Source organism: Lampetra fluviatilis, chromosome 67 (assembly GCF_964198595.1).
Source record: "Lampetra fluviatilis chromosome 67, kcLamFluv1.1, whole genome shotgun sequence".
Lineage (NCBI taxonomy): Eukaryota > Metazoa > Chordata > Hyperoartia > Petromyzontiformes > Petromyzontidae > Lampetra > Lampetra fluviatilis.
The window spans coordinates 5452811-5475633 of NC_136341.1; the positions used below are offsets into that span (position 1 = coordinate 5452811).

The window sequence follows — 22823 nt, forward strand, 5'->3', positions numbered from 1 at the left end:
GGGGAGGCCCAGGACCGGTTCGGAAAATCGTCACTGGTGTTGGCCGTGAGCGGGAATCGAACTCGGGTCCGCCGGGTTCGTGACGCAGCGTAGCGCTAACCACTACACCCACCGCTCCCCACACAACGACACGCACGCGCGCGCGTGTCGCGTGCACGCGCGCGCGACACGCAGCCATTCAGAGACATCCGCCGACTCGCTGAGAGATGCCCGCTCGCTGGGGGAGGAGCGCCTGTAGGAATGAGGGCGGTGGTCGTGGTGGTGGTGGCGATGAAAGGTGGTGGTGGTGGTGGTGTGGGGTGAGGAAGGGTGGTGTTAATGGTGGTGGTGGTGGCGATGAAAGGTGGTGGTGGTGGTGGTGTGGGGTGAGGAAGGGTGGTGTTAATGGTGTTGGTGGTGGTGGTGGTGATGAAAGGTGGTGGTGGTGGTGGTGGGAGGTGGTGGTGGGGGGTGGTGTTAGTGGTGGTGGTGGTGGTGGTGATGAAAGGTGGTGGTGGTGATGAAAGGTGGTGGTGATGGTGAGGGGTGGTGTTAATGGTGGTGGTGGTGGTGGTGTGGGGTGAGGAGGGGTGTTAATGGTGGTGGTGGCGATGGAAGGTGGTGGTGGTGGGAGGTGGTGGTGGTGAGGGGTGGTGTTAATGGTGGTGGCGATGAAAGGTGGTGGTGGTGGTGGCGATGGGAGGTGGTGGTGATGATGATGAACGGTGGTGTTAATGGTGGTGGTGGGGGGTGATGGTAATGGTGGTAGTGGTGGTGATTCGAGGTGGTGGTGTTGATCGAGTCGTGTACGCGTCTGTACACGATTCTATGGGTCTCTGTGCGAGTCTATGGGTCTCTGTGCGAGTCTATGAGTCTCTGTCCGAGTCTACGGGTCTCTGTGAGTGTCTATGGGTCTCTGTGCAAGTCTACGGGTCTCTGTGCGTGTCTATGGGTCTCTGTGCGAGTCTACGGGTCTCTGTGCGTGTCTATGGGTCTCTATGCGAGTCTACGGGTCTCTGTGCTAGTTTATGGGTCTCTGTGTGAGTCTATGGGTCTCTGTGCGAGTCTATGGGTCTCTGTGCGTGTCTATGGGTCTCTGTGCGAGTCTATGGGTCTCTGTGCGTGTCTATGGGTCTCTGTGCGAGTCTACGGGTCTCTGTGCGTGTCTATGGGTCTCTGTGCGAGTCTATGGGTCTCTGTGTGAGTCTATGGGTCTCTGTGTGAGTCTATGGGTCTCTGTGTGAGTCTATGGGTCTCTGTGCGAGTCTATGGGTCTCTGTGCGTGTCTATGGGTCTCTGTGCGAGTCTATGGGTCTCTGTGCGTGTCTATGGGTCTCTGTGCGAGTCTACGGGTCTCTGTGCGTGTCTATGGGTCTCTGTGCGAGTCTATGGGTCTCTGTGCGTGTCTATGGGTCTCTGTGCGAGTCTACGGGTCTCTGTGCGTGTCTATGGGTCTCTGTGCGAGTCTATGGGTCTCTGTGCGTGTCTATGGGTCTCTGTGCGAGTCTATGGGTCTCTGTGCGTGTCTATGGGTCTCTGTGTGAGTCTATGGGTCTCTGTGCGAGTCTATGGGTCTCTGTGCGTGTCTATGGGTCTCTGTGCGAGTCATTGGGTCTCTGTGCGTGTCTATGGGTCTCTGTGCGAGTCTACGGGTCTCTGTGCGTGTCTATGGGTCTCTGTGCGAGTCTATGGGTCTCTGTGCGTGTCTATGGGTCTCTGTGCGAGTCTACGGGTCTCTGTGCGTGTCTATGGGTCTCTGTGCGAGTCTATGGGTCTCTGTGCGTGTCTATGGGTCTCTGTGCGAGTCTATGGGTCTCTGTGCGTGTCTATGGGTCTCTGTGCGAGTCTATGGGTCTCTGTGCGAGTCTATGGGTCTCTGTGTGAGTCTATGGGTCTCTGTGCGAGTCTATGGGTCTCTGTGCGTGTCTATGGGTCTCTGTGCGAGTCTATGGGTCTCTGTGCGTGTCTATGGGTCTCTGTGCGAGTCTACGGGTCTCTGTGCGTGTCTATGGGTCTCTGTGCGAGTCTATGGGTCTCTGTGCGTGTCTATGGGTCTCTGTGCGAGTCTACGGGTCTCTGTGCGTGTCTATGGGTCTCTGTGCGAGTCTATGGGTCTCTGTGCGTGTCTATGGGTCTCTGTGCGAGTCTATGGGTCTCTGTGCGTGTCTATGGGTCTCTGTGCGAGTCTATGGGTCTCTGTGCGAGTCTATGGGTCTCTGTGCAAGTCTATGGGTCTCTGTGCAAGTCTACGGGTCTCTGTGCGTGTCTATGGGCCTCTGTGTGAGTCTATGGGTCTCTGTGCGAGTCTATTGGTCTCTGTGGATGTCTATGGGTCTGTGTGAGTCTATGGGTCTCTGTGGGTGTCTATGGGTCTGTGTGAGTCTATGGGTCTCTGTGCAAGTATCTGGTTCTCTGTGCGAGTCTCTGTGCGAGTCTATGGGTCTCTATGCGAGTCTACGGGTCTCTGTGCAAGTATCTGGTTCTCTGTGAGTGTCTATGGGTCTCTGTGCAAGTCTACGGGTCTCTGTGCGTGTCTATGGGTCTCTGTGTGAGTCTACGAGTCTATGTGCGTGTCTATGAGTCTCTGTGCGAGTCTATGAGTCTCTGTCCGAGTCTACGGGTCGCTGTGAGTGTCTATGGGTCTCTGTGCAAGTCTACGGGTCTCTGTGCGTGTCTATGGGTCTCTGTGCGAGTCTACGGGTCTCTGTGCGTGTCTATGGGTCTCTGTGCGAGTCTATGGGTCTCTGTGCGTGTCTATGGGTCTCTGTGCGAGTCTATGGGTCTCTGTGCGTGTCTATGGGTCTCTGTGCGAGTCTATGGGTCTCTGTGCGAGTCTACGGGTCTCTGTGCGTGTCTATGGGTCTCTGTGCGAGTCTATGGGTCTCTGTGCAAGTCTATGGGTCTCTGTGCGAGTCTATGGGTCTCTGTGCGAGTCTATGGGTCTCTGTGCGAGTCTACGGGTCTCTGTGCGTGTCTATGGGTCTCTGTGCAAGTCTATGGGTCTCTGTGCGAGTCTATGGGTCTCTGTGCGTGTCTATGGGTCTCTGTGCGAGTCTATGGGTCTCTGTGCGAGTCTACGGGTCTCTGTGCGTGTCTATGGGTCTCTGTGCGAGTCTATGGGTCTCTGTGCGTGTCTATGGGTCTCTGTGCGAGTCTATGGGTCTCTGTGCGTGTCTATGGGTCTCTGTGCGAGTCTATGGGTCTCTGTGCGAGTCTATGGGTCTCTGTGCGAGTCTATAGGTCTCTGTGCGTGTCTATGGGTCTCTGTGCAAGTCTATGGGTCTCTGTGCAAGTCTACGGGTCTCTGTGCATGTCTATGGGCCTCTGTGTGAGTCTATGGGTCTCTGTGCGAGTCTATTGGTCTCTGTGGATGTCTATGGGTCTGTGTGAGTCTATGGGTCTCTGTGGGTGTCTATGGGTCTGTGTGAGTCTATGGGTCTCTGTGCGTGTCTATGGGTCTCTGTGCGAGTCTACGGGTCTCTGTGCGTGTCTATGGGTCTCTGTTCGAGTCTATGGGTCTCTGTGCAAGTCTATGGGTCTCTGTGCGAGTCTATGGGTCTCTGTGCGTGTCTATGGGTCTCTGTACGAGTCTATGGGTCTCTGTGCGAGTCTACGGGTCTCTGTGCGTGTCTATGGGTCTCTGTGCAAGTCTATGGGTCTCTGTGCAAGTCTATGGGTCTCTGTGCGTGTCTATGGGTCTCTGTGCGAGTCTATGGGTCTCTGCGAGTCTACGGGTCTCTGTGCGTGTCTATGGGTCTCTGTGCGAGTCTATGGGTCTCTGTGCGTGTCTATGGGTCTCTGTGCGAGTCTATGGGTCTCTGTGCGTGTCTATGGGTCTCTGTGCGAGTCTATGGGTCTCTGTGCGAGTCTATGGGTCTCTGTGCGAGTCTATGGGTCTCTGTGCGTGTCTATGGGTCTCTGTGCAAGTCTATGGGTCTCTGTGCAAGTCTACGGGTCTCTGTGCGTGTCTATGGGCCTCTGTGTGAGTCTATGGGTCTCTGTGCGAGTCTATTGGTCTCTGTGGATGTCTATGGGTCTGTGTGAGTCTATGGGTCTGTGTGAGTCTATGGGTCTCTGTGGGTGTCTATGGGTCTGTGTGAGTCTATGGGTCTCTGTGCGTGTCTATGGGTCTCTGTGCGAGTCCATGGGTCTCTGTGCGAGTCTACGGGTCTCTGTGCGAGTCTACGGGTCTCTGTGAGTGTCTATAGGTCTCTGTGCAAGTCTACGGGTCTCTGTGCGAGTCTATGGGTTTCTGTGCGAGTCTACGGGTCTCTGTGCGAGTCTACGGGTCTCTGTGCTTGTCTATGGGTCTCTGTGTGAGTCTATGGGTCTCTGTGCGAGTCTACGGGTCTATGTGCGTGTCTATGGGTCTCTGTGCGAGTCTACGGGTCTCTGTGCGAGTCTACGGGTCTCTGTGAGTGTCTATAGGTCTCTGTGCAAGTCTACGGGTCTCTGTGCGAGTCTATGGGTTTCTGTGCGAGTCTACGGGTCTCTGTGCGAGTCTACGGGTCTCTGTGCTTGTCTATGGGTCTCTGTGTGAGTCTATGGGTCTCTGTGCGAGTCTACGGGTCTCTGTGCGAGTCTACGGGTCTCTGTGCGAGTCTATGGGTCTCTGTGTGAGTCTATGGGTCTCTGTGCGAGTCTATGGGTCTCTGTGAGTGTCTATGGGTCTCTGTGCAAGTCTACGGGTCTCTGTGCGAGTCTACGGGTCTCTGTGCGAGTCTACGGGTCTCTGTGCGTGTCTATGGGTCTCTGTGTGAGTCTATGGGTCTCTGTGCGAGTCTAAGGGTCTCTGTGCGTGTCTATGGGTCTCTGTGCGAGTCTACGGGTCTCTGTGCGTGTCTATGGGTCTCTGTGCGAGTCTACGGGTCTCTGTGCGAGTCTACGGGTCTCTGTGCGTGTCTATGGGTCTCTGTGTGAGTCTATGGGTCTCTGTGCGAGTTTATGGGTCTCTGTGCGAGTCTAAGGGTCTCTGTGGGTGTCTATGGGTCTCTGTGCGAGTCTACGGGTCCCTGTACGATTCTACATATCTCTACAATATTCTATGGGTCTCTGTGAGTGTCTATGAGTCTCTGTGCGTTTCTATGAGTCTCTGTGCGTGTCTATGGGTCTCTGTGCGAGTCTACGGGTCTCTGTGCGTGTCTATGGGTCTCTGTGCGAGTCTACGGGTCCCTGTACGATTCTACATATCTCTACAATATTCTATGGGTCTCTGTGAGTGTCTATGAGTCTCTGTGCGTTTCTATGAGTCTCTGTGCGTGTCTATGGGTCTCTGTGCGAGTCTACGGGTCTCTATGCGAGCCTATGGGTCTCTGTGCGAGTCTATGGGTCTCTGTGCGAGCCTATGGGTCTCTGTGCGAGTCTACGGGTCTCTGTGCGAGTCTATGGGTCTCTGTGCGAGCCCACGAGGCCCTCTCCCGAGTCGCCACCACATTCTCACGCCCGTCGTTATTCCATCATTAAATCCTTAAGTTCATTTGCTTGCGCGCTTACGACCGTGCAAATCTTTCGGTCGTTTTTTAACCCACTTCCCGTGATCCAATCGAGCTGACATTTTGCACACAGACTCGTTGTGCGTGACAATTTATTTTCGTGAATTTTTTTTCCAAAATTTTACACAAATTAAATATTTTTTTTACCAATTGCTTAATGGTGGCAGACAATCATCTGACCCATAGGTGGCAGCCATCTCAAGCCAGAGGACGAGAGGACTCTAGCCGCCACGCATATAAAGGATTTATAGTGAAAAACTTTTTTTTTACGGGTTAATTTTTTTTTCTATCCCTTTCAACACCGCAACCGACATATGCAATGCGGCCACCTCCACCACCTCTCCACCCCAAGGCCGTAGCCATGGAGTCAACATTGGGGGGGGGCAAATCTTCCAGGGTGTCTGGGGGTCCCAACCCAGAAAAAAATACATCTAAATTTGAAAACTAATTTCCTGCCTAAAATATTAGAAAATTCATTAACACATGGGATGGACTTTTTATTTATTTTTTTACAATAATGTCTAATATTGTATTGTATTACATTTCTCTGTTTTTACTTTTTTACCATGTCTTGTTTCATTGCATGCAATGGCAGAGATTAGGGATTTATAAAGTACAACCTTTACCACCATCATATCAACAGAAATCTACGCGTTGATCTATGTGAAGACAAGTCCAGATATTGTGGCCAAGGTTTAGCAAATTGTTCTTTTTATTTACACAGCATCGCAATTATTTTTTATAGCAATATATTGGGGGGGACATTTTGAACATATTTGAATATTGGGGGGGGGGATGTGTGTCCCCCCCCCAATTTCTATTATAATTACGGCCTTGCTACACACACCCACACACACCCCCCCCCCCTCAGCCTCTTGCCGCATTGTCCGGGCATCGAACCCGTGACCCTCGCCACTGCCGGGTTTCGTGAGCGAGAGTAAATAAATCAGTAAATAAAAAGTGCAGGGAACGCCCCCGTACTCCACCCCCCTCGCCACCCCCCCCCCCCCCCACATTCCCACAGTCTCACACACTCACGATCTCGACCCTGACGATGCCTGTTGTGTGTTTGGAGTTTGCGTGTCTCTCTCTCTCATCAACATCATCACGGTGGCTCAGAGATGTTAACTACCTTGCCTGGTGTGCAGGAGGTCGTGGGTTCGATCTCGACCCCAACGATGCCTGTTGTGTATTTGGAGTTTGCGTGTCTCTCTCTCTCATCAACATCATCACGGTGGCTAGGAGATGTTAACTACCTCGCCTGGTATACAGGAGGTCGTGGGTTCGATCCCGACCCTGACGACGCCTGCTGCTGTATATTTGGAGTCTGCGTCTCTCTCTCTCTCATCATCATCACGGTGGCTAGGAGATGTTGACTACCTCGCCTGGTGTACAGGAGGTCGTGGGTTCGATCCCAACCCTGACGCCTGTTATATATTTGTAGTTTAAACTATGGATCTCAAGGTATCTTTATGGGTCTCTGTGTTGTCTCTATGTGTCTCTATGTGTCTCCATGGGTCTCTCTGCGTGTATATATGTGTCTATATGCATCTCTAAGTTGACTCCATGGGTCTCTCTGCATTATCTCTGCGTGTCTCTATGTGTCTCTAAGTTGCCTCTATGGGTCTCTGTGTGTCTCTGTGTCTCTAAGTTGCCTCTATGGGTCTCTGTGTCTCTATGTGTCTCTATGGGTCTCCGTGTGTCTCCATGTGTCTCTCTGAACTACCTCGTCGTATCTCTACGAGTCTCCAAATTGCCTCCGCGTGCCAAACAAGGACCTCGATGCATCTCTACGCCTGCGGCGTATCTGACCGCCGCTAGACATCTCCACACGCTGACGGCGGCGATGATGATGATGACGACGATGATGACGATGATGATGACGATGATGATGATGACGATGACGATGATGATGATGACAATGATGATGACGATGACGACGATGATGACGACGACGATGACGACGACGATGACGACGATGACGATGACGATGATGATGACGACGATGATGATGACGATGATGATGACGATGATGATGATGACGATGATGACGATGATGACGACGATGATGATGACGACGATGACGATGATGATGACGACGATGATGACGATGATGACGATGATGATGACGACGATGACGACGACGATGACGACGATGATGATGACGACGATGACGACGATGATGATGACGATGATGACGATGATGACGACGACGATGACGACGATGACGACGATGACGACGATGACGACGAGGCGACAACTCGCTTTGAGCTGCCATCATGTTGTGCTCGCCAGGGCCGCCTTTTGTAAAGAACAAAACAAAAGAAAGAGCTCCTCCATGGCAGCTCAGCAGTTTGGGGCCCTTTGCTTACGGACACAGCGAAGGTCGTCACGCCGCTGAGACTCACGCTGCCGGGACGAGGAGGAGGGAGGGAGGGATAGAGGGGGAGGAGGAGGAGGAGGAGGGAGGGAGGGAGGGGGAGGGATAGAGGAGGAGGAGGAGGAGGAGGGGGGAGGAGGAGGAGGAGGGGGGGAGGAGGAGGAGGGGGGGGGGGAGGGGGGGGAGGATGATGATGAGGGGGAGGAGGAGGGGGGGAGGAGGAGGAGGAGGAGGGGGGGAGGAGGAGGGGGAGGGGGAGGAGGAGGAGGAGGGGGGAGGAGGGGGAGGGGGATGATGATGAGGATGATGATGAGGATGAGGGGGGAGGAGGGGGAGGATGTTGAGGTAGAAGGAGGGGGATGATGAGGAGGAGGGGGTAGAGGGGGGGGGAGGGGGGAGGAGTAACGCGACGCAGCATCTGCTGGAGCAAATTTAACGAGCCCCCCCTCCCCATCTCTCCATTCAACATCGCCCCATCGCCCAGGGGTCAGACGGCAGCACTGCTAATGCAGTCAGCGACTTTCAAAAGTTTCAACGAAACTTTTTTTTAAAATCCTTTATATTAAGTTCACTTGCTTGCTTGCGCGCTTACGACCGTGCAAATCTTTCGGTCGTTTTTTAACCCACTTCCCGTGATCCAATCGAGCTGACATTTTGCACACAGACTCGTTGTGCGTGACAATTTATTTTCGTGAAAAAATGTTTCCAAAATGTTACACTTTTTAGGAAAAAATAAAATATATTTAATTACCAATTGCTTAATGGTGGCAGGCAATCATCTGTCCCATAGGTGGCAGCCATCTCAAGCCAGAGGACGAGAGGACTCTAGCCGCCACGCATATAAAGGATTTATAGTGAAAAACGTAGTTTTTACGGGTTAATTTTTTTATTTTTTTACTGGTATGAACTCACTGGTTCCATGGGTCTCTGTTGTCTATGGGTCTCTATTCATCTCTATGCATGTCTATGGGTCTCTTTGTCTCCATTAATCTATATGCATGTCTATTGGTCTCTATTAATCTGTATGCATGATAATGGGTCTGTGTGTCTCTATGGGTCTCTATTAATCTGTATGCATGTCTATGGGTCTCTATTCATCTCTCTGCATGTCTATGGGTCTGTGTGTCTCTATGGGTCTCTATTAATCTCTCTGCATGTCTATGCAGAGAGGTGGAGGGGGGGAGGGTGGGTGGAGGGGGGGAGGGTGGGTGGGTGGAGGGGGGGAGGGAGGTAGGGAGAGTGGAGGGAGGGAGAGTGGAGGGAGGGTGGGTGGAGGGGGGAGGGTGGGTGGAGGGGGGGAGGGTGGGTGGAGGGGGGGAGGGTGGGTGGAGGGGGGGGAGGGTGGGTGGAGGGGGGGGAGGGTGGGTGGAGGGGGGGAGGGTGGGTGGAGGGGGGGAGGGTGGGTGGAGGGGGGGAGGGTGGGTGGAGGGGGGGAGGGAGGTAGGGAGGGTGGAGGGAGGGGAGGGTGGAGGGGGGTGGGAGTAGGTAGGGAGGGGGAGGGAGTTAGGAGGGTAGAGGGAGGGAGAGTGGTGGGGAGGGAGGGTGGGTGGAGGGAGGGGCCGGGAACTAAGAAATCCCTGCGCATCTGGCCGAGTGACACCGCGGGGTTAAATACCCACGCGAGGCTACGGGGAGCCAGATGTCTCCGTGCCACAAGGGGACCATTCCCTCCCCTCTCCCCTCTCCGCCTCCACCCTCTCCCCTCCCCTCCCCTCTCCCCTCCCTCCCCTCTCTCCCCTCCCCTCCATCAGTGGCATCGTCCACGCGGCCGCGAGTGAGCGGACGGAGGTGAGTGGAGGGGGGGGTATCAAAAATAATTTTGACTTTCGCCTGACGAGGCTGACCGTGGTCGTTGTGAGTGGGTCGCTTTGCTCTGATCCAACACAACAACAACAATAACAACAACAACAACCGCGATTCGCCACTAAATGGCGGTGACGTCACCACGGCACTTGTGCCAGGCTAGGTGCACGCTAAGGCCACGTGAAGTGTCGAACGCCCGCTGGCAGGAGGTCACGGGGCAGACCCAGCAGGTGCCATGGGTCGACTGACTGAGATGACCGCTGGCCGTTGCACCACCTGTGCCCACCACTTTGCCAACTCGCTGCGCTTTAGCCACCCGGCGCTCCGCTCGTTGTTGTGAGCGTCGCTCCTCCGCCCTCCGTTGTTGTTGGAGGGCGACTGCCTCCAACTGCCCAGTAGCGTCCTTCACGAGCCTCCACCACAGAGGTCGATCTTGACACCGCTTGGTACCAGTCATCGGCAAGTCCACTCAGCTCCACGTCCTCCTGTACCACATCACTCCATCTCTTCTCTAGCCCGTGCCACGCCCGTTTAGCCCCCTCGATCCGGCCGAACAAAAGCTGTTTAGATATGCGGTGGCTGGGCATGCGGGCTACATGACGATCGACTTCTACTACTGCTGCTACTACCACTACAACCAGGGAGAAATAAAGTTATGGATAACGTCAGAAGACACCAACGGTGGGTGGAGGGGGGTCTAAGGTGGGTGGGGGGGGTGGTGCTGGTGGTGGTGGTGGGGGGGATGGGGGTGGTGGTGGGGGTGGTGGGAGTGGTGGTGGGGGGGGGGGTGGTGGAAGTGGTGGTGGTGGGATGGTGGTGGTGGGGTGGTGGTGATGTGGGGGGGGTGGTGGTGGTGGGGTGGTTGGGGGGGTGATGGGGGTGGTGGTGGTGGTGGGGGTGGTGATGGGGGTGGTGGTGGTGGGGTGGTGTTGGTGGTGGGGGAGTGGTGGGGGTGGTGGTGATGGGGGTGGTGGTGGTGGGGTGGTGGGGTGGTGATGGTGGTGATGGTGGTGATGGTTGTGGGGTGGTGGTGATGGGGGGGGGGTGGTGGTGGGGTGGGGGTGGTGGTGGGGTGGTGGTGATGGGGATTTCACCGGAATTTCGGGATTTAACCTCGGACCAGGAGTGAGAGAGGAGAGAATGGGAAATCGATGGAATCCATCTGTGCAGAGGTTTCAGTGTCACTCACTTTGATACGCGAGCGCGTGGAATTCATCTCACTCTCTACACGAAACGTGGACCCCCCTAATGGAACATCTTCGCCGGTTAGAAACATTCAGCCTGGCCCTGCCTACGATCCATCGTGGGTTTAACCTGCAGGCTGGATTGTGTGAGGAGCTCACAAATCATTGAAAGATCTGGGCAAAGTCCCATCGGTGAGCTTCTCCGGCAGGGAAGGCTGCGTTGGCTGGGTCATGTAGCCCGCATGCCCAGCCACCGCATGCCTAAACAGCTTTTGTTCGGCCGGATCGAGGGGGCTAAACGGGCGCAGCATGGGGTAGAGAAGAGACGGAGTGATGTGGTACAGGAGGACGTGGAGCTGAGTGGACTTGCCGATGACTGGTACCAGCGGTGCCAAGATCGGCCTCTGTGGAGGAGGTTCGTGAAGGACGCTACTGGGCAGTTGGAGGCAGTCGCCCTCCAACAACAACGGAGGGCGGAGGAGCGACGCTCACAACAACGAGCGGAGCGCCGGGTGGCTAAAGCACAGCAAGTTGGCACAGTGATGACGATGATGATGCTGATGACGATGATGCAGCTGCTACTGCTGCTGATGACAATAGCGATGATGACGATGGCGATGATGAAGCCTCTGGCACCGATGGGAGTTGAACATCGACGGCGTTTCTTCTAACGAGAGTCAAATTCGCTCTCAGCGGTTCGCAACGAGCCCACCGCGGGCCATCGCGATGCACATTAACAGTCGGTGTCGCTCACGTGACCTCTCCACCCCACCACCACCAGCACCCCCACTCACAACAGCTGTCAGGGTTGGTGGCTCACATCCCCGCTCGCCCAGCTCCCACACATCCCCCCCCTGGGTCTCATCAACGCGTAACCATCCACCACTCTCCTCAGCCTCACCACCCCTCCCCCTCACCCCCCCACTCCCCCTCACCATCATCCCCATGGGTCCCATCAACCCATCCCATCCAATAGCCAACACCCGCCACTCGCCACTAAGTGACGGTGACGTCCTCCACGGCGCCCGTGCCAGGCTAGGTGCACTTCGAGGCTGCCGCGTGAAGTGTCGAATGCTCGCCGCTGGCAGGAGGAGGTCACGGAAAAGACCCGGCAGGTGCCACGGGTTGGCTCACTGAGATGACCGGTAGATGCACCACCAGCTGTACCCCCCCCCTACTGTGCCAGGCTAGGTGCAGGAGGAGGTCACGTGACAGACCCAGCAGGTGCCATGGGTTGGCTCACTGAGATGACCGGTAGATGCACCACCAGCTGTACCCCCCCCCCCTACTGTGCCAGGCTAGGTGCAGGAGGAGGTCACGTGACAGACCCAGCAGGTGCCACGGGTTGGCTGACTGAGATGACCGGTAGATGCACCACCAGCTGTACCCCCCTACTGTGCCAGGCTAGGTGCAGGAGGAGGTCACGTGACAGACCCAGCAGGTGCCATGGGTTGGCCGACTGAGATGACCGGTAGATGCACCACCAGCTGTACCCCCTACTGTGCCAGGCTAGGTGCAGGAGGAGGTCACGGAAAAGACCCAGCAGGTGCCATGGGTTGGCCGACTGAGATGACCGGCAGATGGACCACCAGCTGTACCCCCTACTTTGCGAACTTGCTGTGTTTTAGCCCCCCGGCACTCTCCGCTCGTTGTTGTGAGCGTCACTCCTCTGCCCTCTGCACCACCACTTCTCTCACACCACCACTTCAATCGCCACCATTACCACCATCACCACCACCACCACCTCCACCACCACCACCACCGTCACAACACAATGCTCATTGGCCCATGAGAAGACCGCGGTTATAGACGGCGCCCCGAGGAAGAATCGCAGAGGGCGTTGGGGTTGAGAAATCGGCGGTGCGTGTCGACCGAACACAACAACAACAACAACAAAAACTACATCGCCTGGTCTACAGGAGGTCGCATGACCCTGACGATGCCTGCTGTTGTGTATTTGGAGTTTGCGTGTCTCTCCCTCATCATCATCATCACCACGACCAGCACCACCTCTGTAATCACCACCACCGCCACCACCGCCACCACCACCCCTCCACACACCACCATCACCTCCACACCACCACCACCTCCACACACCACCACCGCCACCCCCTCCACACACCACCACCACCGCCTCTACACACCACCACCACCCCCTCCACACTCCACCCTCTTCACACACCACCACCACCACCTCCACACACCACCCCCTCCCCACACCACCACCACCCCCCTCCACTCACCACACACCACCTCCACACACCACCACCACCGCCTCTACACACCACCACCACCCCCTCCACACTCCACCCCCTTCACACACCACCACCTCCACACACCACCCCCTCCCCACACCACCACCACCCCCTCCACTCACCACACACCACCTCCACACACCACCACCACTACCACCACCCCCTCCCCACGCCACCACCACCACCGCCTCCACACACCACCACCACCCCATCCACACACCACCCCCTTCACCCACCACCACCACCTCCACACACCATCACCACCTCCACACACCACCACCCCCTCCCCACACCACCACCACCCCCTCCACACACCACACACCACCACACATCACCCCCTCCACACACCACCACCACCCCCTCCCCACACCACCCCCACCACACATCACCACCACACACCACCGCAACCCCCTCCACACACCACCCCCACCACACATCACCACCACACACCATCACACACCACCACCTCCACACACCACCACCACCCCCTCCCCACACCACCCCCTCCACACACCACACACCACCACCTCCACACCACCACCACCTCCACACACCACACACCACCACCTCCACACACCACCACCACCCCCTCCACACACCACCACCACCTCCACACCCCCACCACACACTACACACCACAAACCACCACCTCCACCACCACCTCCACCACCACAATCCACCACCACTAACCACATCGCCACGAGTTCCAACCGATCCTTCTCACCTCCCTTATGCAGAGTGAAAGATAATCACTCAGACGAGGGACAGCTGCTTGGAATGGGCGCAGAGATGCACACACACACACGTGTGTGTGTGTGTGTGCATACGTGTGTGAGTGTGTGTGCACGTGTGTGTGCACATGCGCGCGTGCGAGTGTCCCACCGGTTGCAGTGCTCGTGCCAGGCGGTGTTGTTGACGTCCAGGATGCTGGCGCGTGCCTCAGCAAGCGGCCGCAGCGCCCGGGCGAACGCCTCCTGGGTCTCGAGGAGGCTCCGCGCCACGGCGGGGCCCCGCTGCCCGCCCAGGCAGGGCAGCGGGGCGCGCTGCCCGTCCACGTAGCGCCCAAACTGCTGCTGGCACTCGCACACCTGCGTGTGTGTGCGTGTGTGCGTGCGTGCGTGTGTGTGTGTGTGTGCGTGTGTGTGCATGCGTGCGTGTGTCAGTGCATGTGTGCGTGTGTGGGGAGAGAGAGCGTAGCGGTTAGCGCTGTGCAGAGGTCACAATCGGATACCCGATACCCGTACCCTACCCGATACCCGGCTACCCGTACCCGGCCGGGTACGGGTAGCCGTTTGCGACCCTGGTGCGGCCGGCTATGGGTCGGCCGTGAGTCACTGGTGAGTCACCGTTTGTCACTAATTTCCCAACGTCTTGTCTCTTCTCACAATTCAAGTTCCTAGAATCAACCCACCCGCGCCTGCAACATGGCTTCATCCCAGAGGTCGCAATCAGGTACCCGATACCCGCACCCTACCCGATACCCGGCCGGGTACGGGTAGCCGGGTATCGGGTAGGGTACGGGTACCCGTTTGCGACCTGGTGCGGCCGGGTACGGGTAAGGAATCAAAACCGGGGGATCTTTGTCTTTGCGTGTGTGGGTGGATGTGTGCATGTGTGTGTGTGTTGGTGTGTCGGTGTGTGTGTGTCGGTATGTATGTGTGTGTGTCGGTGTGTGTGTGTGTGTGTCGGTATGTGTGTGTGCGTGTCGGTGTGTGTGTGTCAGTGTGTGTGTGTGTCGGTGTGTGTGTGTCGTTGTGTGTGTGTCTGTGTGTGTCGGTGTGTGTGCTTGTCGGTGTGTGCGTATCGGTGTGTGCGTGTTAGTGGGTGTGTGTGTGTAGGTGTATCGGTGTGTGTGTGTGTCTGTGTGTGTCGTTGTGTGTGTGTCTGTGTGTGTCGTTGTGTGTGTGTCTGTGTGTGTCGTTGTGTGTGTGTCTGTGTGTGTCGTTGTGTGTGTGTCTGTGTGTGTCGTTGTGTGTGTGTCTGTGTGTGTCGTTGTGTGTGTGTCTGTGTGTGTCGTTGTGTGTGTGTCTGTGTGTGTCGTTGTGTGTGTGTCGTTGTGTGTGTGTCTGTGTGTGTCGTTGTGTGTGTGTCTGTGTGTGTCGTTGTGTGTGTGTCGTTGTGTGTGTGTCGTTGTGTGTGTGTCTGTGTGTGTCGGTGTGTGTGTGCTTGTCGGTGTGTGCGTGTCGGTGTGTGCGTGTACGTGTGTGCATGTCGGTGTGTGTGTCGGTGTGTGTGTGTCTGTGTGTGTGTGTCTGTGTGTGTGTGTCTGCGTGTCGGTGTGTGTGCGCGCGCGCGCGTGTAATGCAATTACGCGCGCACGTGAGCGCGTTTTTTTTTGTTTTTGCACCCAACGGCCTCAGCTGTGCGATGCATTTGTGTTTATTTATTTGTGTTTGCCCTTAGGAGGTATTCTCAGAGGGGAGGAGGAGAGAGGAGAGAGAGGCCTGATGGGTTTGAGTCCCGAAGGAGGTGACGGCAGAAAGGATTTTTTTTTTAACCGACGCAAGTAGCACGGTCGGCTACGTGGGGTGTGAAAGAAGTTCCACACACGGGCGTACGCGGTCTTATCGATCTTCTTGGTTCTTTCGGTAAAGTGACGTAGAATGGAAATAATAAAATAATAAAAATCAAACATAATAACATATAATTTTATTTTAGAATGTTTTATTTTTATTCTTTTATTTCCATTCTAATAAAATAAAATATTGTTTTCTTATGTTTTATTTTTATAATTGTATTATTTCCATTCTAATAAGATGAAATATTATTTTATAATGTTTTATTTTTATAATTTTATTATTTCCATTCTAATAAAATAAAATAAAATGTTATTATGTTTTATTTTTATTATTTTATTATTTCCATTCTAATAAAATAAAAAAATATTTTAATGTTTTATTTTTATTATTTTATTATTTCCATCATAATAAAATAAAATATTATTTTAATATGTTAAATTTTTTTTATTTTATTATTTCCCTTCTACGTGACTTTACCGAAAGAACCAAGATGATGAATCCCTGCAGTCACGAAAGCTTTAAATCAGGTCTTATCGATTTCAAATCGAAATCGCAATTTGAAACAGCGTGATTAGTACATCGCAAAGGCTGCGATTTTTTTGCGATTTCAAAAGTCCTATTACTTTCTTACTGGAATTGTTTTTACGTTTTATTATCATAACTTTATTTATTCAGATTAACAATTGCGCTATGTTTGATTGTTCTATTCCAATTGAAACATTTTAATAAATACATGTTGGAAGCAATTAATATATTTTAAGGTCCCATCCTTCCATTAAAATATCTAAAGCAGTTCATATTTTGATGGCTGCATGTGGTAATGCTCCATCGCGTGCTTTAAATCTATTACACAGTGAAAATTGAACCGAAGCTTGTTCTTCAATAAACGTAATCGCAATATCTGTCAGAGAATTCGCAATTAGATATTTTCCCCCAAATCTTTCAGGCCCTAGTGCACACACGCACGTACGAGACCAAAGGTCCTCCAGCGTAGCCTGTTAGGGCAAGTGTGTGTGTGTACGTGTGTGTGTGTGTGTGTACGTGTGTACGTGCGTGTGTGTAGTACTACACACTCACGCACGCACGCACGCATACGTGTGTGCGTGCGTGTGTGTAGTACTACACACTCACGCACGCACGCATACGTGTGTGAGTGTGTAGTACACTGATACATAGGCGCGTGTACGTGTGTGTGATTGTGTGTACTACACACACTCACACGCACGTGTACGTGTGTGCGTGTACTACACACACTCACACACACTCACACACATACACGCACGTGTACGTGTGTGAGTGTACTACACACACTCACACACACACTCACACACATACACGCACGTGTACGTGTGTGTGAGTGTACTACACACACTCACACACACTCACACACACTCACACACACTCACACACATACACGCACGTGTACGTGTGTGAGTGTACTACACACACTCACACACACTCACACTCACTCACACACATACACGCACGTGTACGTGTGTGCGTGTCCTACACACACTCACACACACTCACACACACACGTACACGCACGTGTACGTGTGTGAGTGTACTACACACACGCACGTGTACGCGTGTCAGTGTGAATGTACTGCACTCACACACACCCACGTGTGTGTGAGTTTGTGTGAGTGTACTACACACACTCACACACACGCACGTGTACGTGTGTCAGTGTGAATGTACTGCACACACACACACACACCCACGTGTGTGTGAGTTTGTGTGAGTGTACTACACACACTCACACCCACGTGTGTGTGTGTGAGTGTGCTACACACACTCACACACGTACACGTGTGTGGAGTACGACTGCGCGCGTTGCGTCTCTGTAAATTGGTGTCTAGACACGCGGCCTTGAATCAAAGCGGCGGTGATGTCACCGGGTGACGGAACGGTCGTGGCGGTGGGGGTGGTGGTGGAGTTTGTGGTCGTGGTGGAGGTGGTGGAGTTTGTGGTCGTGGTGGTGGTGGAGGTGATGGTGGTGGTGGAGGTGGTGGAGTTTGTGGTCGTGGTGGAGGTGGTGGTGGCGGAGGTGGTGGTGGTGAAAGTGGTGGTGGCGAAGGTGGTGGTGGTGGTGGAGGTGGTGGCGGAGGTGGTAGTGGTGGTGGTGAAGGTGGTGGTGGAGGAGTTGGTGGTGGTGGAGGTGATGGATGTGGTGGTGGCGGAGGTGGTGGTGGTGGCATAGGTGGTGGTGGTGGTGAAGGTGGTGGTGAAGGTGGTGGTGGAGGTGGTGGAGGTGGTGGTGGTGGTGGTGGATAGGGGTCGGCACGGTTTGGCTCAAACCACCAAACCGCGGTTTGAACCGAACCAAATCGGTTTGGTTTGGCTCTGTTTGAACTGGTTCGGTTTGGTTTGGGGCTACGAAAACCGACTCGGTTTGGCTCGGACAGGGTGGAACCGGCTCAAACTAGTTTGGTTCAAGCCAACTTAAGAGGTTTGGTTTAGCTTAGTTTGGTTTGGTTTTGGTTTGGTTTGGTTCAGTCGTCGCTGGTTTGGTTTGGATTGCTCAATTTGAAACCAGTTTGAGTCGGTTCAAACCGTGCCGACCCCTAGTGGTGGACCACCACTACCACCACCACTAACCACATCACCATGAGCTCCAACCGATCCTTCTCACCTCCCTTATGCAGAGTCAAAGATAATCACTCAGACGAGAGACAGCTGCTTGGAATGGTTGCAGAGATGCACACACACGTGTGTGTGTGCATACGTGTGTGTGTGCACGTGTGTGTGCACATGTGTGTGTGAGGAGCGGTGGCGCAGTAGTTAGCGTTATGCTGCGCTACAAACCCGGCGACCCGGGTTCGACTCACGCTCACGGCCAACACCGGTGACGATTATCTGAACCGGTCCCGGGCCTCCACTAGGTCGACTCAGCCACAAATTAGTACCTAATGTGATGTATAAGCATAGCCACTGGGGAGACAAAGGCGGCCGGGCGTGGTGCTAGTCACCCACCCCCTCGTGTGCCGTGCCGGAGGATATCCATAGACTTACAAAGACACAGAGACTCACACAGAGATCCACAGACTCACAGAGACACCCACAGACTCACACAGAGACTCACAGACTCACACAGAGACCCACAGACTCACACAGAGACCCACAGACTCACACAGACACAGAGACTCACACAGAGACCCATGGACTCACACAGAGACCCACAGACTCACACAGAGACCCATGGACTCACACAGAGACCCACAGACTCACACAGAGACCCACAGACTCACACAGAGACCCACAGACTCACACACAGAGACCCACAGACTCACAGAGACCCACAGACTCACACAGACACCCACAGACTCACACAGAGACCCACAGACTCACACAGAGACCCATGGACTCACACAGAGACCCACAGACTCACACAGATTGAAATCTATTTGTATTTTTTAGAACTGCTTTTTGTTTCTTTAGTTTGCTGTCCTTCCCCCCGCACCTCACCAACTCGCTCACTCACCCACTCACACACTCACACACCCAGTCATCACCCACCCGCTCATTCATACAACCACCAAACCCACTCTATTACCCACTCAACCACTCACCCACTTACCCACTCACTCACTCACCCACTCACACACCGGTCATCCACTCACCCACTCACCTACCCATTTCACCCACCCAGTCATCACCCACCCGCTCACTCACACAATCACCCCAGCCCCTCTCTCTTACCCACTCAACCACCCACTCACTCACCCACTTGCCCACCCACTCACTCACTCACTCACCCACTCACACACCGGTCATCTACTCACCCACTCACCTACCCATTCACCCACCTAGTCATCACCCACCCGCTCACTCACACAATCACCCCAGCCCCTCTCTCTTACCCACTCAACCACTCACTCACCCACCCACCCACCCACTTACCCACCCACTCGCTCAATCACCCACTCACACACCGGTCATCCACTCACCCACTCACCTACCCATTTCACCCACCCAGTCATCACCCACCCGCTCACTCACACAATCACCCCAGCCCCTCTCTCTTACGCACTCAACCACCCACTCACTCACCCACTTACCCACCCACTCGTTCACTCACCCACTTACCCACTTACCCACTCGCTCACTCACCCACTCAAACACCGGTCATCCACTCACCCACTCACCTACCCATTTCACCCACCAAGTCATCACCCACCCGCTCACTCATACAGCCACCAAACCCACTCTCTTACCCACTCAACCACTCACTCACTCACCCACTTACCCACCCACTCGCTCACTCACCCACTCACACACCAGTCATCCACTCACCCACTCACCTACCCAACCACCCACCCAGTCATCAACCACCCGCTCACTCACACAACCACCAAACCCACTCTCTTACCCACTCAACCACTCACTTACTCACCCACTTACCCACCCACTCGCTCACTCACCCACTCACACACCGGTCATCCACTCACCCACTCACCTACCCATTTCACCCACCCAGTCATCACCCACCCGCTCACTCATAGTGCTGTTGCCGCCAGCAGCAACAGCACTGGAGGCGATTTCGATTCGAAATACACAAAGTCACCAGCAACACAAATGGAAATAATCGCTACAAATCCACGCGCCGTGGCGCTAAAAGCACCGCGCACAACACGAAAGAAAAGCCACGTGGTGGTGGTGGTCATCGCGCACGCCACTGGTGACGAGCGAGCGCTTCAGAAGGTGAACACCACGAGGGTAGAGAGAGAGGGAAGGGGTAAGAAGGAGGAGAGCAGAGCGTGAAATCTTTTGTGAAATCTTTCAATTAAACAGGGGGGGCACATGAAGCAAAGCGTTGAAGAAAAAAAACCGAAATGATGAACGAAGCAAAGTGCCGACTACACCGAGCATCTGCTTGTTTCCTCTGATCGTAAAAAAAGAGAGAAAATGAGCGAGAGAAGAGAAAGCGAGAGAGTGAGCGAGAGAGTGAGCGAGAGAGTGAGCGAGAGAGTGAGCGAGAGAGTGAGCGAGAGAGTGAGCGAGAGAGTGAGCGAGAGAGTGAGCGAGAGAGCGAGCGAGGACCGAGCGAGAGACCGAGAGAGCGAGCGAGAGAGCGAGCGAGAGAGTGAGCGAGAGATGGAGGTTTACATAAAGCAAAGCTTAAAAATGTAAATTACATTTTTTTTTCATTATTACGAAATGATGAACGAAGCAAAGTGCCGACTACACCGAGCATCTTCTTGTTTCCACTGATCGTAAAAAAATAAAAATGAGAGAGAAGAAAGAGTACAACCGTGGGAGCGCTGTTGCACGCAGAGTCACGGTGACCCAACACCAACCCAATGGCTTCACTATCCCCCCGATCACCACCTGCAGATCACGATGAGGTGGGTGGTGGCTCCCCCCATCCCCCCCCCACACACCAACCACCCGCTAGGCTGATGCCCTTGCTGGCGGATGGAATAACCAACTAAATATTGAACAAGCGCCTCTCCTCCTCCTCATATTTAAAATAAAGACAAAGGCTGGAACTGCCCGCGAACAGCTCTCTCTCTCTCGCGTACTTTAATAACAACAATGGAGGTGGATTCTGAGAAGTCGCGGTGCCGTTCATCTATCAGCCCTACCGCACCGTCATCTATCCCAACCTCACCCACACACTCGCACGCTCCACTCGCACGCTCCACTCACACGCTACACACACACCACACACTCCACTCACACACTCACACACACCCACACACTCACACACTCACACACTCCACACACACCCACACACTCGCAGACACCACACGCTCCACACACTCACACGCTACACCACACTACACAGCCACACTCTACACACTCGCAGACACCACACACTCACACACTACACACTCCACACACACTCCACACACACTCGACACTCACACACACTCCACACACACTCGCAGACACCACACACTCCACTCACACACTACACACACACCACACACTACACACACACCACACACTCCACACACTCCACACACTCCACACACACTCGCAAACACCACACACTCCACTCACTCCACAGACACTCGCAAACACCACACACTCCACTCACTCCACACACACTACACACACACCACACACTCCACACACTCCACACACACTACACACACACCACACACTCCACACACTCCACACACACACACCACACAGACACCACACACGCAAGCACCCACACACCACACACCCACACACCACACACACCACGCACCCACACACCACACACCCACACACCACACACACCACGCACCCACACACCACACACCCACACACTTACCACACAGACACCACACACCCACGCACCCACACATCAACACCACACACCCACATACCCCACACACACCACGCACCCACACACCACACACCCACATACCCCACACACACCACGCTCCTACACACCACACACCCACATACCACACACACCACACACACCACACACACACCACACACACCACACACTGGGTGCAGAGCAAGTTGAGAGAGAGATCATTTATTTTAAGTAAAACCCGCAGCCCCGGGGTTCATTCTCTCTCCCCTCTCTCCTCTCCCTCCCTCTCCATCTCTCCCCCTCTCCATCTCTCCCCCTCTCCCCTCTCTCTCTTCTCTCCCTCCAATGCCCCCACCTCGTCATACCTCATCGCCCGACTGCCCGAGTCTCCCTGTAACCACACGCCCAGCTGCTGCTACTGCTGCTGCCTCTGTACAACGGTCAGTGCGGTTTGCCCATCTCAATTCACGACATTCGACAGCTGCGATTGACCGCACGCGTGTGTGTGTGTGGGGTCGCTGCTGGGCAGTTGGAGGCAGTCGCCCTCCAACAACAACGGAGGGCGGAGGAGCGACGCTCAAAACAACGAGCGGAGCGCCGGGTGGGCTAAAGCACAGCAAGTTGGTGCAGTAGGGGGCACAGGTGGTGCATCAGCCAGTCATTTCGGTCATCTCGGTCAGTCGACCCGTGGCACCTGCTGGGTCTGCCCCGTGACCTCCTGCCAGCGGGCGTTCAACACTTCACGTGGCCTCAAGGTGCACATGGCCTGGCACAAGCGTCGTGGTGACGTCACCGCCACTTAGTGGCGAATGGCGGTTGTTGTTGTTGTGTGGGGTCGACTCATGAGTACCTGGTGTGGTGTCGTAAAACATCGCCACTAGGGGAGACAAAGGCGGTCGGGCGTGGTAGCTGGCCACCCACCCCCTCGTGTGCCACAGTGCCGGTAGCCTTT

The 22823-nt window shown here is 54.5% G+C and overlaps 1 protein-coding gene across 1 annotated transcript in view; it reads right to left on the minus strand.

Moving 5' to 3' along the window:
* LOC144952414 (dynein axonemal heavy chain 2-like) overlaps nt 1–22823 on the minus strand; it is a 139082-nt gene that overhangs the window by 13090 nt on the left and 103169 nt on the right. The window contains exon 7 of the mRNA XM_078882810.1: nt 13976–14181. Within this exon, the coding sequence (XP_078738936.1) occupies nt 13976–14181 (206 nt within the window). The remainder of the gene's footprint in view (nt 1–13975; nt 14182–22823) is intronic.